This window comes from Lagenorhynchus albirostris, chromosome 13 (assembly GCF_949774975.1).
Source record: "Lagenorhynchus albirostris chromosome 13, mLagAlb1.1, whole genome shotgun sequence".
Lineage (NCBI taxonomy): Eukaryota > Metazoa > Chordata > Mammalia > Artiodactyla > Delphinidae > Lagenorhynchus > Lagenorhynchus albirostris.
Genome location: NC_083107.1, coordinates 74537938 through 74557824, shown reverse-complemented (window position 1 = coordinate 74557824; position 19887 = coordinate 74537938). Strand labels below are relative to the sequence as shown.

At 39.6% G+C, this 19887-nt stretch overlaps 1 protein-coding gene across 2 annotated transcripts; it reads right to left on the bottom strand.

Annotated features, from left to right (window-relative positions):
* Nucleotides 1–520: 520 nt before the first annotated feature.
* On the bottom strand, nucleotides 521–19334 carry LAPTM4A (lysosomal protein transmembrane 4 alpha). Of its 2 annotated transcripts, XM_060168771.1 has the most exons (7): nucleotides 19049–19329; nucleotides 10048–10168; nucleotides 6934–7010; nucleotides 6059–6181; nucleotides 3049–3144; nucleotides 2433–2531; nucleotides 521–1132 (listed from the first exon to the last, which is right to left on the bottom strand). In XM_060168771.1, exons 1-7 carry the CDS (start codon nucleotides 19157–19159, stop codon nucleotides 1058–1060), a joined length of 702 nt encoding a protein of 233 aa, XP_060024754.1. In that variant the 5' UTR covers nucleotides 19160–19329; the 3' UTR covers nucleotides 521–1057. The 2 variants fall into 2 exon arrangements, with proteins under 2 accessions (XP_060024754.1, XP_060024755.1); XM_060168772.1 differs by lacking the exon at nucleotides 6059–6181 and having other exon boundaries at nucleotides 19049–19334.
* Between the last annotated feature and the right edge of the window lie 553 nt (nucleotides 19335–19887).

The window sequence follows — 19887 nt, the reverse complement described above, 5'->3', positions numbered from 1 at the left end:
AGCTGCTTATTTTAAAAAACAGGACTAAGCATTTATCTTTCAGTGTTACCTCTATCTGAATTTCAGAATCAAATATACTAAGTAACCTAGTTTTTCTCTAGCACTAGCATAAGGAAAAAAATGAACTTTTAAAGGCAAACAGTTTGGGTATATTTACTGGGATATTTAACTGTTACGTGACAACAGATTTCCCTCTGATGGAAAATGATCCCTTAACATTTTCCCCTTCCTTGGTGGAAATAATTGGGATTAATATATTATGACTGTTCTCCAGTTAAAAAGTGTAAGGCCTGTGTCCTTTCCCAGAAGACAAACCTGCTGCGAATGAAGTAGTGATCAGAAGCTGTGATGGTCCACACATCCACTCCAGGGACAGGAACAAGCCCAGCTGGGTCCACCGAGCTTGGCTATGGCTATTCTCAAAGTACTAAAAAACCCTGGCAGTCTGAGTTTATTGTAATAGAAAATGTTGGGTTTCACCTATCAAAAAAGGATAACAGATTTAAAAAAAAAAACAATAAATATTTCAGAGATTTATTAAAGCATCTTATCACAAAGATGGAAACACATACAAAATTAGAAACATGCAACCATCATCTTCCACAGTCAAGTTAAAATGTTATATATTTTTCCTGTTTTCAGAGCTGAAAATCTCAGATCTTAAACCGAACTCGCTCACCCTGAATATTTCATTCATTCTTCCTGGAAGTATCCAGGGCAGCAAATAACCAAAATGCAAACTATTATATAAAGAAAGTGCAGTTAAAAAAGAATATGTGTAGAGAATGCCCGCTTCCCACCCACCCCCCAATCAAAGGCAAACAATGGCACTTTGCTCTTGCTTAACCTAGATTGTCTTCAAAAACTATTAAAATGTAATACACTTAACAACAACAAAATCTGACTTTTAATAGCTATCCAAAAAGCTTGTTAGTGTTTAAACAAAGCAAAATGTACTTTATATCCAACAAGTTTGAAGAGCCCTGTGTTGCAGCATTTTGTAAAATAAACAAGACAAAAAGCTGGTATAGGGTTTATTGACAAAGGCAGAATTTCTTCAGGCAGGTATGTAAGGAGGTGGTGGTTCCTTCTCAGGCATCTTCACTGCCATTTCATAGGTTGGCAAAACATACTGAAGAGAGACAAAAAATTATATTAGACTTAATTCTCCTTTAAAATTCTATCTGAATAATTCAGCTTTCAGAATTAATACCTTTAACAGGGGTATATAAACCTACGGAAGAGCTGAAGAAACCATTAGCTAAGTACACTTCACCCTTGAGTACACCTGACCCTTAAGCAATGTGGGCATTAGGGGCGCCGACACTCTGCACAGTTGAAAATCCACATATAACTTATAGATGGCCCTCCGTATCTGCAGTGCCACATCTGCAGATTCAACGCAGACTGTATAGTACTGTAGTATTTACTACTGAAAAACATCCACATATTAGTGGACCCTCGCACTTCAAACCCATGTTGTCTGAGGGTCAATTATAGCTCCTGAGAGTAGAGATGACTAATAACCTGGAGCTTTTACACGCAGGTGAGATGTCTGATCCAAGATCACTAGAGATGGATGATGGAAGGAGGGAGGGCAGACAAAATTTTGCTTCTGAACTGACCCTGAGGCCACCAGGACGCCTTGACAGGCGGTATGTGCCGCCACCCTCCCCTCGCTCCACTGTGACTGATAAAGCAGCAGTGCCAAGTACACCTCAGGAACTTAGGATCTCGGTGAAGGGTCTCGCTGAACCACGCTAAAGGAACGCTCCATTATGAGGCTGTATTTCATCAGAATCTGTAGGCAAAGGATCAAGTACTTGTGTCTTCTGCTCTAAGGTAAAGGGCACATCTGTGTAGAAGAGTGGCATTTTTAATCTAAGTGACTCCAATGTGACAGGCTGGCCCTACATGGGTCACATATACTCTACATGCTGGAAACCTGGGAAAACAGTACAGCAGCAACTAGAGGGCCTGAGAGGTAGGCCTCCCAACAGACTCATGGAATCCACTGCATTCATCTCCCCACAGGAAAATCAGCTTCCCCTCTGGATCATATTTTCGGAAAGCAACACAAGCTTCAGTTGATGGTACCCTATCCTTAGAAGTTCCAGAAGCCAAGAGCCTGGCTCGCCCACACTGCAGTTCCCTGTCTGATCTCCCCCTCAAAATGTAACACTTGGAGACCGATTACAAATCAAACCTATTGGCCAAACAGAATGAGATGAGCAGTGCAGGGTGCCTCTAGCCCATGTACCCAGGATTCCAAGTGGGAAAGGCTGAAACTTGTAGATACAAGCTATCCACAAGTTTAGGATTATCCCTAAACCACAGTTATGGCATTGAAGAGAAAGTCAAGATCCAGGGTCTTCTCTTTGGAATAACTGATAAAGGCTAGTGAAGATTTAATACTGTAAAGGATCATTCACCTGTGGAGGTGTTTCAAAGGCAGGGTACACAGCAATCTCTGGCATGTTTCTGTTGTTGATATATTTATAACAGTTCCAAACACAGTTGATTAGATAAGCCTAAAAGAATACAAACAAAATTTACATATGCTCGAAACTCAATAGACCACCTGCTCTAAAATGAAGGTGACTTATAATGCTCTCCCCACTTTTCTCCACGGAGAAGGAAACTGGCATCCACTTGGACCTAGCACAGGCCAGGTGCTTTCCCTACCTGCCCTCACTTAAATGTCACAGGTTTTATTACCACTGTTTTACAGAGAAACCAGAGTTTGGGATTCCAATTCAAGTGTGACAACCATTGTGCTGCAGAAGAAATTCTATTTCTGAACCTTTGGAATTTTAACAGATTTTCAATCCAAATCATGAACCACATCCAAAAACACAATGATGTTCCTTAGGAAGAATCCTGGCGCTTCCAACCACTGCCTGGAAACAAGAGGGAGGACGTTCCCTGGAAGCTGTCTCTACCACTACATCAGAATAGGAGAACTGTAAGGAGACACAGCAACAAGAAGGTTTAGATGGACAGTGTCACAGTCCAAATGGCCCCCCAAATATTTAGTGAGCAACTCACCTTAAAAATGATGAACAAGGCAAAGAATACAAGAACAATGAAAAGGAGGCAGCTGGAGTCCAAAGCCAGGAGGTCATCTTTATAGGGAAAATCAGGCTGCAAAAAAAAAGGGGGGGTGGGGGATGAATAGGCAGAGCAGAAAGGATTTTTAGAGCAGGGAAACTATTCTGTTATGATATCACAATGGTGAGTACATGTCATTACACACTTGTCCAAATCCCCAGAATGCACAACACCAAAAGTGACCTCTAATGTAAACCACGGACTTTGAGTGATAATGATGTATCAGTGCAGGTGCATCAACTGGAACAAGTATCCACTGTGGCTCAGAATATGGACTGTGAGGGAGGCTGGGTGGGCAGGAGGGGGTATATGGGAACTCTGTACTTTCTGTTCAATTTTTCTATGAACCTAAAACTGCTCTAAAACTAAAGTTTATTAATTAAACATATACACACACGCTTATAATTCAGCCATGGCACCTGTATTTTGTGATAACCTAGAAAGCATCTTAAGAATACAAAACGCACCCAAATCAGAACTGATATTCTAATAAAAATTTATGAACAGAATTTAACTCAAAGTGCTTTTTAAGCCTCAGCATCACTAATGCACGCTACTGATCACTTAAAATATATGTTTGAACACTCAGAATACTCCTAAGAGTCTACACGGAGCTCATTTTACATCTTCCTGGCCTTTGGGAACACACTGTCTCCTGTACATGACCCCAGATTTGTCCCTGGGTCACTAAGTCAGGAGGTGCTGAGATTTACCTAAGTTTCATGGGCCATTCAGTCCTACATGGGGAAAATGATTTTTTAAAAGCCAAGTGTCAGCAATCCCCTGGTGGTCCAATGGTTAGAACTCCGTGCTTCCACTGCGGTAGCCGGGGTTCCGTTCCTGGTCGGAGAACTAAGATCCCACAAGCCTCACGGCATGGCCAAAAAAAAAAAAAAAGCCAATTGTCAGTCTCAATTCTCATCAGAAAGGGTCCAAAAGAAGGCACGTCCCTGGTTATGAAGCCAGGCAAGCTTATACTATTTACTGGACACATAAAATGTTCTGAGAAAGATCAGCTGTATTTTTTTTTAATTAATTTATTTATTTTTGGCTGTGTTGGGTCTTTGTTTCTGTGCGAGGGCTTTCTCTAGTTGTGGCGAGTGGGGGCCACTCTTCACCGCGGTGCGCGGGTCTCTCACTGTCGTGGCCTCTCTTGTTGCGGAGCGCAGGCTCAGTAGTTGTGGCTCACGGGCCTAGTTGCTCCGCGGCATGTGGGATCTTCCCAGACCAGGGCTTGAACCCGTGTCCCCTGCATTGGCAGGCAGATTCTCAACCACTGTGCCACCAGGGAAGCCCAGATCAGCTGTATTCACTCAAATATTTCTTTAGCATTTACTGTGTGCAAGGCAATGAGCTAGGTTCAGGGAGAAACGCATTACAAACTAATTTAGGATTTACGAGCTGGCCAACAGAGAAAGCATCTTCCAGTCTGGGACACCAAGTGAATAACAGAACAGAGAAACCACTGGGGTTCTGCCAAAGGAATAGTACATTCCTTTTGATGTTCTTCTATAAAGTCCATTTAATCTTTTAAAACTTCTAACTGTTTTTAATGGAAACATCAACACAAAGGCCCAAATAATTTTACATTTTCATAAAAAAAGCACACAGAAATCCCAAGGACCAGAAGAAAATCGTATCCACACACCAACCCCAAACCCTAGCTACGAAGTGTCTCCTTGGAACAAAAGTGTTCTTTAAGCCTTCATCTATAAATAAGAAAAGGACAAAAACTCAATGGGACCGGCTCCAGGAGGGACGCTATAAATTTTATTCAGAAGCCTTGCAAATTTTCAGCCAAGGACTACGTGATCAGGGAGAACTATGCTCAGGAAGCTGCTGACCAGGCCAGCAGGCCCTGCCCCGGGCCACCTCTCTCCAGCCCCATCACAGGCTGCTCCCACCACGTCTGCCGGGCCACCGCAGTCACCTGTGAGTTCCCTGACTATGCCACGTTCCTTCCTGCATCTCTTTTACCTGGAACTTTCTTCTGTACTTTTCCTATCAAGTCCTACTCAGACTCTTGAGTGCAATTCAAAGTTCACTTCCCACCCCAGGTGTGGTATCTGTGTGATACCCACTCACAAAGCAACCGACACTTTTATTTCACCGTTTTTATCACAATTTTAATTCAATAACCGTCAACTTCCCAATTCTTTCACTAGAAAGTAAGTTTTAACTGATGTAGCCCTAGGACTGAGCAGAGTGCCTTGCACACAGGAAGCCATCAACGAATATTTTTTGAATGAATGAATAATAAATTTGTGGTATGCAAAATGGACTATCTGAAGCGGGTTTCAAGAAAATTCCCCAAAAGACAGCATTTGTTAAATAAACTTCCATTCATCTGGATCCTACACCTCCATCCAGACCTTACTTCAGCCCACAGTGTTCCCTGCCTCTCCATCCCATGTCATTAACTTATGCTCATTTACTGCTGTCATGGGACAGCCCTAGCTTATTATCACAAATGAGATCTTCATGTCTTGACTCCCCAAATACATGCTTTGCTCCTCGAAGAGAAGGAAGTTATGTTTCTATTTATACCATTCACTAACAGTTTGCCTAGAATAGAGTGAAGGCTATAGAAGGCATCAAATATTTGCTACAGATGCTTGCAAAGACAGAAAGCTACAACTCCAATAAGTGCCAAATACAGTCAAATTATTATATTTTTCATATACCCAAAACAAAAGATGAACTACTCCTGAAGTTCTATGATATCCATCTTTAGGGACTTTTAATATTGGATTGTCCACGTGGTATGGCAAGAAGATATTCTATTTTCATCTTTTTGGTTTCAACATGGTCATTAAGAATAGTAATGATAATTGCTTTAAAACATTTTAAAAAAGAAACAGGGGAGGTTAAAATAAAAATAGTGCCCAAAAGCTGACTCTGAATTTCAATGAATGAAAAAAAAAGTTTAATTAGCATACACACTTACTAACTGATCCAGATATTCTTTGATTCTTGGCAAGTAAGTGAGAGAACTGATAGCAACCAGGCAGCTGAGAACGAAGTCAAAAAGCCGGTAACAGAAGAACGGAATCAGCCAACCCACTTGATACTGAAGGAAAGAAACAGCAACCACAACATCACATCACGTATATGCAATGACTGGGTACCATTCAGTAAAACTCAGAACTAACACACCATTGTAAAGCAACTATACTCCAATAAAGATGTTAAAAAAAAAAAAGAAGATGTGGCACATATATACAATGGAATATTACTCAGCCATAAAAAGAAACGAAATTGAGCTATTTGTAATGAGGTGGATAGACCCAGAGTCTGTCATACAGAGTGAAGTAAGTCAGAAAGAGAAAGTCTAGTACCGTATGCTAAAACATATATATGGAATTTAAGGAAAAAAAATGTCATAAAGAACCTAGGGGTAAGACAGGAATAAAGACAGACCTACTAAAGAATGGACTTGAGGTTATGGGGAGGGGGAAGGGTGAGCTGTGACAAAGCAAGAGAGTGGCATGTACATATGTACACTACCAAATGTAAAATAGATGGCTAGTGGGAAGAAGCCGCATAGCACAGGGAGATCAACTCGGTGCTTTGTGACCACCTAGAGGGGTGGGATAGGGAGGGTGGGAGGGAGGGAGACGCAAGAGGGAAGAGATATGGGAACATATGTATATGTATAACTGATTCAGTTTGTTATAAAGCAGAAACTAACACACCATTGTAAAGCAATTATACTCCAATAAAGATGTAAAAAACAATACAAAATAAATTTTTTTAAAAAATTAAAGAAAATTAAAAAAATAAACAGCAAAAAAAAAAAAGTTAAAATCATAGAATACTTACAGAAATTGCTCCGTATACCAGCATTGAACTGATGATAAACATAAGAACAGAGACGGCAAAAAGAACACAGGCATTATCTAAGAAAACAAAAAGAAGAATCTAATTAAGCTACTTATATAACAAAAAGAATAAAACTCTTTATGACAAAATAATGTTATTAAGTAATGAAGTTTGAGAAATCCGTGCCTTTTTCTTGTTTGTTAAACGGCCACAACTCACTGCCACTTATTTAGGATGGCACATGAAGCAGGTACTCTGCCAGCGACAGATCTCTGCTCAGAGTCTAACTTCTGAAGATGTGAAATAGATAATTATAATTCAGTGTGGCAAGTGCTACAACAGAAGCAGAAACGATTAGTTTTGCCTGTAGAATCAGGGAAAAAATATGAAAGAAATGGTACAAGTTGGGTCTTGTGAGATAAGCAGGGTTTGACTGGAGCAAAAGGCTGGTATTTGCTTAAGAGACAGATGTATTAAACACAGAGTTATACAGATGCCCCCAACTGCCTTAGATAAAATACACAGCCTGAAATTCAAGGTTTCAACACCCATTTCAACATTTCAACACCCATTTCAACATTTCAACACCCATTTCAACATTTCAACTCCCTGCTCCGCATCCCTTCAACCATGGCTTCTCTGCTACATCCTGGTCTATTTCCTCTTTGTTCCTCAACCCTTCCTCAGATTGCTGCCTTTCTCTACATTAATCCACGTTCACTAAATTTTCTCACAAAGCACTCATGTAATCTCAAACAAAACAAAAACAAACCAAAAGAGCCCCCACACTTGACTTGATGAGCTTCTCAGCACAAATCTAAAGCTGATTCTCTGACTCTGGCTAGTTAAGAACCTGAAAGGCACTAATAATGATGAATGATTAGACTAACTGCTGAATGTTCACACTACTGGATAAACATTATGTATCATCTTGTCACTTGGCAATGCACACAGCGTCAATATCTGGCACTAAACTAAGTAAGAATAGCCCTCTTTAAATTTTCCTAGAGGACACAGGATAGCTAAACGTTAAGGACTTAAAGAACCTCCCTGCTGCAGCACGCAAAATGGCACTCAAAGGGAAGAATTCAAATATAAACAAACTTGAAAGCAAAATTTATCATTCAAACAATCAGCTTTCAAAAATCTGTTACTGGAAGACTAGGAGTGGATTTTGACTTCTTAAAGTATCGGAATAATTAAAGTGAAGTTCAAGGTCTTTCGCTGGAGCAACAAAAAGCAAAACAGGAGAGATGGGGTGGTGGGTGGGAAACACATTTCATGCCTGGAACAAGGGACACTCCAGTATGTGTGAATCAATAAGGCAAACAAAATATGAGAGGCTAGATGCCAGAGAAGAACCTCAGGTTCCCAGCCACCACTACATTCAGCACCTCCTTTGGAGGCCCCAAGTGTCCACGCATCTCCAAAGTGAGTATAAATAAGGATAAATTCATATTTGAAAAACAGCCTGCATATGCTGCAGAAGTATTTCCTATAAACTGAGTGTCACATCCTATTTGGCTGATTAAAAATAACTAATCACAAACCTCATTTTAAAAAATCAGTTATCAGGCCAATGATTAGAAATTAACTTACCTTTGCAATACTGGGTCTGTAGGAAAGTAAAATCTTACCTTCCAAAGAAACACCAACTACCATATGACCAAGAACTATGTATTTTTTTTTTATATTTGCTCAATAACAGGGCTTCGGTAGAATATAATCAACATATGATAATGAATAGATCTGATTTTCTCTATAGCAGCGACAACACTCACGCAACATGCAATGAATCTGTGACTTCTTCCCGCAGCTCTAACAAGAGTCAGTTGTACAGACCTACGAGAATCTCAATAACCATAAATCTTTTTCTACATCTCAATTTTAAGAGAAACACACATGACAAGGGAAAATGCTGACATTAGCAGGTTCAGTAAAATTTTACAGCCTAAAGTAAAATTGTATAAATGCCAAAAAACCGTCACTGGAAGCTAAAGTTTTATTTATTGTTCTATTCTGGCTTTTAAATAAAGACAGATTACTCAGAAGAAAAAAAATCAAATGCCAGAAAGTATGTTTCTGTATGTTCTTGGTATTTCTGCTATCAATTTGACAACAAAATTAAAGGATTATATATACTGTATTTGGAAATACAATCAGGAAACTCATTTAAAAAAAAAAACACTTTAAAAACACAGTATGAACAACTGTTAGTGTTATCATACTACAATGTATAACAGATGGCCAGAAAACTCTACTTGGCTCCTAAAATAGGTTAGCCCTGAGGACAATGAATCATTTGAATTAATAACCAAATTTTTTTTTAAAACTTCATTAATGGATCAGAGAAGATCATAATGTACAGAAGTACAGAACTTTATGATAAAAGCTAATCTAAAAAGAGCCTACAATATAAATACAACACACATGTGAACTGGGAACATTTTTCTGAAATGAAATTTTTCTGAAGAAGAAATTGTTCACACTGAAAAGTCTGAAGCATAATTTTCTGTTCAAATATTAAATGTTTAACATAATTTTAATATAAAATTAAACCTGTATGTTAGAGAAAGATAAATAATGAAAAATACTGCTATCAGGGAATAAATAGGTTTAAAAAGGTAATTTCCATGAACATTCATTCCATGAATGTTCTAGGAGTACTCTATTTTTAACGCCAATGTCAAATCTTCATCTAAACAATAAAGATATATTAAGAATTGAGGCCCTGGGCAAAAGATACCACCAAATATTCAAATAATTCACATTTTATACTTCACTGTAAGATTTTTGCTCCATGAGCAAATCCATCCTCTACTACAACTTGTCAGCTAACCCTCAAAGGCTCAGTCTTTTTTGTAATTCCTTCTCCCCTCCTCTCTCCACAGTACCCAAATGTATACAATACACATTTCTCAAAAATCTTCTAGCAGTCTATTACATTTTCTGGCTACAAATGCTCAATTATAATGCTCAATTATAATTTTTAAAAAACCTACAAAAACATTTTGTGCCTCGGCAAATATAATAACAAACATAATTTAATCAATCCTCCTCCAAGTTAACTGTATGTGTGTAATCAGCAGGAGATATTTTCAACTAAAAACATACCAGCCATTCTCTCGGACGAATAGTAATTGCCAATGACTTCATACTGAATGTTGACAGCAGGCATTGAGTTTGGATGTGTTACTTCCACAGTCAGCAAAATTGCCATCAACAGGTTGACCACCTGTGAAAGATAACATTTTACCAATTATACTACTAGCCAGGGAGTGAGCGGTCCTCAGCACAATCTTTAGATGTCTTCCCCTATTTAATACTGTTTTCCCTGAAGTAACAGAGACACAAAAAGGGGACTACCTGTGAGACAAAATACACAATACCATTTTAAGAATACTTTAAAGTTGGGGGCTCCCCTGGTGGCGCAGTGTTGAGAGTCTGCCTGCTGATGCAGGGGACATGGGTTCGTGTCCCGGTCCAGGAGGATCCCACATGCCGCGGAGCGGCTGGGCCCATGAGCCACGGCCGCTGAGCCTGCGCATCTGGAGCCTGTGCTCCGCAACGGGAGAGGCCACAACAGTGAGAGGCCCGCGTACGCAAAAAAAGAATACTTTAAAGTAAATATTTCATAAAGTGAAGGTACAAACTTAATCATTTCAGAGAAAAGATGTTTGACTGATCCTGTGTCAATATAACAGAATAAGAAGGCACAACAATGAAAAATGAGAGATCATCACAAATTGTTCATTTGAATCACGTATTTATTCATATCCCAGTCTCAGAATTTCCAGATTTGAAGAAGCTAATCTATCAGATAAATATAATTTCAATGGGCTAAGTATGTAATGATCCATCAGATATGCCTAAAGCCCCTCCACAGTTATCTCCTGTCCAGCGATAGGTAACTATAAACTCTTGAGCTACACTCAAATGCTTAAAAAGATTCTGACTGTGCCATTTAACTTTCACCTATTGGTCTTAATTCTACAGTTTGAGATAATTTGCTACCCCTTCTGAATAAGTGCTCCTCTGACACGTAAGGGCAGCCAACATATGCCTCCAAATATTGTCTTTTCTAGAATAAACGCTCAGGTACTTAAACCAGTTTTCTAACCAGCATATTTTCCAGCTAGCTCACTAGTTCCTCTTTGCTCCCCTCCATACACACATTCCAGTTTGTTCAACATACTATTAAAATGAGAGAAAATCAGCCTGATCACAACACATCTGGATCTCAGTTCCCATATCCTGGGCTAACAAATTTCAATTAACGCAGCCTGAAACGGCACTGGCTGCATAAATCTTTTAAATGTCACATGAGTGACTCCCTAAAACTCCCAGTTCTTTTTCACATTTGATCCTGCTAAGCTACCACCTGTATCTACATGTAGAGTTGGATTCAGAGGCCCAAGCATAAGCGCTTATATATATTTGCAATCAAATGTCACCTTATTAACATTCTTGCCTATCAAGATTTTCTCCATCTAGATTCTGACACCCTGCGGACAGACTTACTCTCAGCTGCCTGCATTTGAAAATATGATCATCATATAATGAGAATCTCCAACTAAGTCATAAGCAAAAGAACAGGGCTGATGACAAAGCCGCCAGACAGAGGCTGTTCTCTTCCCATCAGCCAGCAACCTCTAAATAAAAGTCTTTATCTAGTCCAGAGAAACATCTTGAGACTTTGTCAAACATCTTGCTGAAATCCCATCACTGGTATCTGGTGAATTTTCTTAGTCTACCAGGGTGTAACTCCAATTCAAAAAGGAAATTCTCTAGGCCTCTAGTTGTTAGTGAATTGTACAGTTATCCCAGGAGGCACCACTTCCTTTAAGTGATCAAAACAACACTAATGATTTGAGGATTGGAGTAGGCTTCCCTATCTAGAGTTCACAGAACCTGTCTTCCTTCCCTTTGTGAACATTTGATACCTTCAAGGGATACGGGAGCTTTACCAACAGTGTTTTAAACAATCTCTATTATGTAGCTCTCTCCTGTCCACCCTGAATAACACAGCTTATCAGCTGAAGGCATTTCACATTCTATAAGACATGCAGCCCAAGTTTTATCTTTAAATAAGATAAACAATGTCACAATACCTAATTCAGAATCAACTGATATTTCTGACTATACACTATAAATAAGTAAATTCATCTATATTACTTCACTTATTCCTCACAACAATCTTGTGAAGTAAATATTACTTACGCCCATTTGCAGATGGGTAAACTAAGGTTCAGCAAAGTGAAATAACTTGTGTTAAGTTCACTGAGCTGAAGAGCTAGGATACAAATCTGGTTCTTTTTTAGGCATCCTTCTTCTTACCACTATAGGATTACTTATAACCATTCCAAAGCAACCCTTGTTTTGAGATCTTTCCAAAATAAACCATTATTTAAGGCTATAAAATGTTTATACTTTACCCTCTAAATAAATATGTTCAGTAACGTGCCTTTTTTCTTGCACTGCTCTAAAGCAAGGTATTTTATCCTTCAACGCTTGAAAGGTTTTACAAGGGACAATCATATTTGTAAGGTGACTCTCCAGTTGAAGGCTGACTTTTTTTTTTTTTTTTTTGCCCATTTTTATTGCAATGGGTTTTGGACAGTATATGTGGTGTATGAGTATGAGTTAATACAATCACGTGAATTAATTATTGAACAATCAGATATATCTACTAAAACACTGTATATTCTGTGTATGGAAATGAGTTAGAAATCAATTCACCAAACTCTTCTTTGCTAAGCACAATACAGTCATAGTTTAAAAGCTCTGCACTGCACAGAAAAACACTTTCATGTCAAGAAAAACATGCAAACTCAATTACTAAGTGAAGGAAATGACACAACAAAAATATTCAGGAGTTTAATTTTCCCTTCTTAAATATTTGTATCACATGTAGGATTTATAAAAATCTCTTTTCTTCTCTTCCATGGGTAAGTCACAAACTCACCCATTATTATCTTCTAGTATTAGTGACACTTCAAATTTCTTTTCACTGTGAGTCATACCCCCGAATATTAAACAAAATAAATATAGGTCTAATCAAAAGGACCAAGAAATGGTAAAATAAATTCAGCACTATTTCATTAAATGCTCAATTTTTCAAATCTTCATTGAATTAACTGTATTTCATTAGCACCCCAACTTAACATTTTAAAGTACTAATCTGGAAAACCCATCCTTGTGATCTTAAAAGATACATCACTGAGCACCTATCCTGTGCTCATATGCAGGCCCTATCCTATTTACTTTTGATTACAGTTGATATTTCTACTAAGTTCCATGTAGCGTTTTTCAAAACACACATAAAACTTTATAGTTTTGTAATATAAAATTTCTATGAAGAGAGCAACTATATACAAACAATTCCAGAATATTTATTCCTGATTCATTTTTCCCTTTTACTGCATTCATGAAAGAAAATTAGTAAAAATGTAATTAAAATAATGGTCAACTTCTAAACCTAGTAATATGGAGAGGTATAGAATGCAGCAAATATGTCAACAGCATGGGCAATGGACACACCAATGTAAGAGCAGTACTGTATTTAGTGAGATAAACAATGTGGTTTGGGTTATAAGCCTAGTGCACACTTTATATAAGTAAACATACAGCAACTGAAGACCAGATGTGTTAGATTTCACTTGTTTCAAAGGAATAGTATCAGATCCTTGGAAGCACTCAGCCTGGGGAGAGTAATTCCTCTTTGCTTCTCATTTCATCGCCTCACCCATCCCAGAAGACCCTTGAGGACCGGTTTTGTTTCTGTTTTATTTTTTAATCATTATTCTTTAGTTTTCCCACAGCGCATTTTGCCACAACCTAGTATCTGCGAAGACTATAATTAGAACAGTGTTTTAGGGCAACCTGATGAGGTCTCAAGCAAGTCAGAGAGCCATCATCAGATAGAGACCAAAATGGACTATCTTTAAAAATGTTGTTAAATGTATATATAGTTAAATGTATGTATACAGTTGTTGTTTACCATTACGTGCAGTTACAAATGAGTTATTCCTACTATTTTTGGAGGAGATAATTCATTTAATAAATGTCTAGTAAGTACTTCAAATGCTCTAATAAGTTACTATTAAACACACAGTTTATAGAGAAACGCATACCATCTTCCTCCCTCAAGGAGGACATCTTGCTGTAGGGGGTAAAAATTTTTAAAAAGATAATCATACTAATGTGTAATTAGTACTATTTAGTAAGTACATACAAGAGGTATGCAGTAACTTTTCCAGGTACACAGTGAGGAAACCAGATCCCTCTGGCTGGGAGTCAAGGAAGCTTCATCAAGAAAACAACTGAACTATTAAAAAACTAACTGTACAGGAAAACATAGGAAGAACACTCTTTGACATAAATCACAGCAAGATCTTTTCTGACCCTCCTCCTAGAGTAACGGAAATAAAAACAAACAAATGGGACGTAATGAAACTTAGAAGGTTTTGCAGAGCAAAAGAAACTAAAAACAAGATGAAAAGACAACCCTCAGAATAGGAGAAAATATTTGCAAACGAATCAACAGACAAAGGATTAATCTCCAAAATATATAAACAGCTCATGCAGCTCAATATTAAAAAAAAAAACCCAATCCAAAAATGAGCAGAAGACCTAAATAGACATTTCTCCAAAGAAAACATACAGATGGCCAAGAGACACATGAAAAGATGCTCAACATCACTAATTATGAGAGAAATGCAATCAAAACTACAATGAGGTATCACCTCACATTGGTTAGAATGGGCATCATCAGAAAATCTACAAACAATAAATGCTGGAGAGGGTGTGGAGAAAAGGGAACCCTCTTGCACTGTTGGTGGGAATGTAAATTGGTACAGCCACTATGGAGAAGAGTATGGAGGTTCCTCAAAAAACTAAAAATAGAATTACCATATGACCCAGCAATCCCACTACTAGGCATATACCCTGAGAAAACTATAATTCAAAATGACACATGCACCCCAATGTTCATTGCAGCACTATTTACAATAGCCAGGTCATGGAAGCAACCTAAACGCCCACTGACAGACAAATGGATAAAGAAGATGTGGTACATATATACAATGGAGTATTACTCAGCCATAAAAAGGACTGAAATTGGGTCATTTGTGGAGACAGGGATGGACCTAGAGACTGTCATACAGAGTGAAGTAAGTCAGAAAGAGAAAAACAAACATTATACATTAACGCATATATGTGGAATCTAGAAAAATGGCACAGTCTACAAGGAGTCTACAAGGCAGAAATGGAGACACAGGTGTAGAAAACAAATATATGGACACCAAGGGGGGAAAGTGGGGGGTTGGGGGTGGGATGAATCAGGAGATTGGGATTGACATATATACACTAATGTGTATAAAATAGATAACTAATAAGAACATGCTGTATAGCACAGGGAACTCCACTTCACTGTACAGTAGAAACTAACACAACATTGTAAAACAACTATACCCCAATTAAAAAAATAATAAATAACTAACTGGAATTGGCAAAATGGTTGTTAATGGTTGAAGCTGTATAAGTAAATGAAAGGTTTTTATACTATTTCATTATTTTTGTGAATTTGAGATTTTTCTCAATAAAGTTTTTAAAAAGTGACTTAGGGGAGAGCATTTTGGAGAGCATATTCAAAGGCACTGAGGCAAAATAAAAAAGGTATTTGAGGAAAGATACTAACTTTGAAATATACACAAGCTATCCTTATTTAAAGGAGTTGGGGGTGAGGATTGGAAAGGAACACAGCTTGAGGGAGCCTGTCTTCACTTCTACCTCAGCTACCTACCTTTTAGACTGCTTATGGTGAAGACACTCATGAAAAATTAGCCATATATTAAATCTTTCCAAGACCTAAAATTATAACAAATGCTCAAAATGTCTTCTTGTAGTACACCATTAACCATGAAAGAGGACATCCCTGCAGCAGACTTTTAAGCTCATTTTCAATCGTTCAATAAGCATCTGAACTTATACCACATAAGAAACTGTTGTTTAAAATCACATGGCTTCAAATTTTTCAATAAATGATAGAAAAAACAATTTATGAACGTCAGAGTTTAAACTGGAGCTCATTCTGAAATTTCATATGACTTAAACCAGGTATTAAGCCAGGCATGCTTCTTTCAACTGGCTCTGGCGTCTCTGTGTCCTACTGCACTACTTAATACCATACAATTAATCCTTTACTATACAGTGTGCAATCGCCTAACATGCGACCAGTAGAGGCAGTTCTAGAAGGCAATGACACTATATCAGATACAAAGTCGTTGCTACAGTGTCTGCACCCGGCAGGAGGGAGGACTGAACCCCTAGGTTCCAAACAGCACAGGGCAACCTAAAGAGAATCATATTCTCCCACCTGGAACAGAAGAGGAAGAGTATCCCAACAAGGTACTTGGAGAGGGAAGTGACATTCCAGTTCACCCACCCACTCCCATATTATTTCTCTTAGTAAAGAAGCTTCTGGCAAAAAAAATGCACTGTTCAGACAACTCCTCTTCGTTTTGTGTCTTGGTGATCTTGTTTTCTGAATGTTACATGTCTCCCCAACTAGACAGATATTGTGTCTTTGTATTGCCAGGATCCTGAAGCCACACTTTTTAAAGTCACCAATACAATTACAATACTGTAATCCACAAAACCAATGGCCTTTTCCAGTTCTTAACGTAATTTGAATCTGATATTACTGATCACCTTCTCCTTCTCCCTTGACACTGTAACCGTTAAGTTTCACTTTTGTATCTTTGCTCCAAAGTTCTTTGCAATACCATCAGTATCTTAATGGCAGATGCCATGGCCAAGACAAGAAACACTTCAGAGCCTCTGTGTGGCAGCTAATAGGAACACAAAAGACAAATAACACGTCTCTGTGATTTACTCTTTTTGTATGTGCACCACAGCCATTTACACTGTAGATAATCAATATATGTCTTAAAACAGATTAACTGATGTAAGCAGCTTATAATATTCTACTAACCAGAGAAATCCATGCAAAGAAAGAACAGCTACGGCATCTTTTTATAAAACTAAAGCACGCAAAAAGGATGCTATGCAAAATGTTTTCACATCAAGTCCTTCCAGTGGGAAACAGATTTACAACTCCCTATTCCCTATTTTGGGAGAATAAATGCCTTTACTAAAGTTCTTCTCTCTGCATTTTGAGTTTCATGGTTTATAACTCCTAATTTTCCTTGCTATTCCCTTAATTTTTATGAGCTGAGCCCATAGCATCAAAAAAAATCTGCCTTGGAAAGAAATACAGCCAATTACATTTGGATGGTTGAAACTGAGATGGTGCTTATTTTCTTCTTGAGGAGTTAGAAATCCTTTGTTCTTTGAATGGAGGGAAGGATATGAGAAGAAACAGGAAGAGTAAGTTTGCAGGTTGAGTTCCAGGCTGCTGAGCTCTTTCTCAATTAAGTAGGAGGGAAGGTCATCTTCTAGGGATGAGGGAAGCAGGGTTGACTAAGAGGCCTGAGGACCCTAAAGATTTGAATTATTCATTTAGGGAAGGCAGAGCTAAGGACAAACAAAAGAAACTGAAGACCCAGACCCTTAGCAAGATGAAGAAATAAAAAGTTAGAAATACAATGCTGCTGTTGCCCTGATCTGATCAATGTCCAGTTTTACAAATCAGTTAAATTACAAAGGGGGGGCGGTCTTCGTGGGGAAATGTGATATAATTATAGCAATGATGTTTCTGAGTATAAAAATAATGGAAATATTAAAATAAGCTTAGAAACAACCCAATAAGCCTACACATTCAAGTTTTGTTGTTTTTAATGTGCACTCATGAAGCAAGACTGTAAATAACAACATGGCAATTAGGAATAAAGTAGAGTTCCAATAGTCCTCTGCGGGTGGGGCATGAAACTGTATCTGCCTAACTGAAGATGATTCTCATCTGGTGTTTGCCAAATGGTGATGATTTCGATCAAACCTCTGGGTTGGGAAGAAATGAGAACAGAGAAAGACAAAAAGATATGCCTGTGATAAAGCTTTTCCTTTTTCGCAGTTCACAGATGTTATCAGAAACTGCAGTATCACTAATGCCACAACCTCCCAAACCAAAAACTAAAAAAATCACAAAGTCATTAGCGAACATGACCGAGTCGGCAATATGAGAACTTTGTCAAATCTTCTGTAAAGTCATCATAACCTAAAACTACCTAAACAGAAGCACATATTTACAAGTCACAAATTAGATTCAATGTATATGGATACTGGAGATGGTGGTAAGAAATCACAAAGGTATTACTAGTGAACCACCAATCAATAACACTGCCAACTTGGTTCTGACATAGAATTACATAGATCTTGGCCCCCAGGGAACGCCAGCATATGTGACCAAAACGGAGTAAGCCCTCAACAAAGGTCTCAAAACCGGAATAGGTCTTTTATGAAAAGCGTCTCATGAGCACGGGATGGGGGAGTGAGGGGATCTACTGCATTAGGAAAAGGCAAATCGAGTGTATGTAAATCCTGGCAAATGGTATTACCTCCAAGCGTACTTCCACACTCACAACAGAGGCCTTTCTGCCTACATCACAAACACACTGTAACATCACAAACACACTGTAACAAATAAGGTCCAGGAACCACAGACAACTGCGTTAAAAATGGATATGTCGCCTTCCCTTCAAGCAAGAAGTAATGTTAAAACTAGGCTGCATCTATCAAGGTGCATTCCTAATTGTTTCGCTGGGGGAAAAAAAAAAAATTCCAGGAAGCACTGGGGGAAGGGAGAGTTCTTTCAGGTCACGGAAGCACACAAAAAGATCCCGAAACCTGGTCATTTCCAGAACTCCCCAAACCAAAACCTAGCACCCTCATCCCGCCCCCCAAGCCCCCCTGCTTTTCCCAGTCCCGCTTTCCTCCTCTTACTCTCGCCCAAAAACCATCTCCCTATTCCCACCTACCACCACTCCGATTCCGGGACACAAGTCTGCCCCCTCAAAGTTAGAGGCCCCTAAAAAGGTCCCCCACGCCTTCCCGCCCCACCCCCTCCCAGTGGATCCTCCCTTTCGGACCACCCCCCACTTCCCGCTCCTGGCGCATTCTCCCCAGCGCCGTACCCTCCCGCCTCGCCAGCCCTTACCATGTACCAGGTCCCCAGGATGATCGTCCCGGTGCGGACATGGCAACAGCCGCAGCACCGGGTGCTGTAGAACCGGTCGCTGCGGCTCCGCTTGAAAGTCATGGACACCATTGGGAATCTGGCGGGCCTCGTTCTTGGCCGGGGCCCTGACAAACGCCTTCTGCCCAGCGGTTGAACCCAGATAACTCCGTCACTGTCCAAAATCAAACGACGCGTTTTCTAGCCCGCCCCCGGCCCGGGCCCCAGCCAGACTCTTCGCACCTGCGCACTGAAGACCCAGCGCTGCTCTCGCGCGAGCTCGGTTTACCCTTTTCCTCCACCTTCCCCGCACACAGGCCAATGGAAGAGCGGAAAGCTAGGTGGACCCGGCCCTTGATTGGAAAAACTTGGAGATTGACAAGATCTCACGCCCAATCAGAACCGCAACTCGCCTTAGCGCTCATGGATCCCTGCCTCTTACTTGAGGGAGATGGGGGGCTTATAGGCCTAGGGTAGTTCGGGTTGAGGGGAGGCGGGTGGTTCAGCATCCCCGAGATGAGAGCGGCAAGAAGAGAGGCATTTAATGGGAAAAAAAAGAGGGTCGAGATGGAGTAGGTGGCAGAAACCGGGAACGAAGGACTTTCCTGAGTGACGTCTGCCACGTACTGCTTCGGAGGCGACACGGGACCACGACTGCTCACGGGAGTTTTGCGCGTAGCTCAATTATGGGGCTGGCCAGGGGCGGTGCCCGAGGGAAAGGGGGCGGGGCTAATTCCTGCTCTGGGGCCTTCCCGGCTAAGGGAATCGGGGATTTACTGGAGGGAGAAAGGGTTAGCTTTCCACTCTCACTCACTTTGACG

Excerpts from the sequence above, each read along its gene's own strand:
- LAPTM4A (XM_060168771.1), bottom strand. The coding sequence starts at position 19,159 with ATGGTGTCCATGACTTTCAAGCGGAGCCGCAGCGACCGGTTCTACAGC. Across the intron at positions 3,145-6,058 it reads AAGAATATCTGGATCAGTTA|CCTGATTTTCCCTATAAAGA; the intron begins GTAAGTGTGTAT and ends TTTTTTTTGCAG. Across the intron at positions 1,133-2,432 it reads CCTTTGAAACACCTCCACAG|TATGTTTTGCCAACCTATGA; the intron begins GTGAATGATCCT and ends GTCTCTCTTCAG.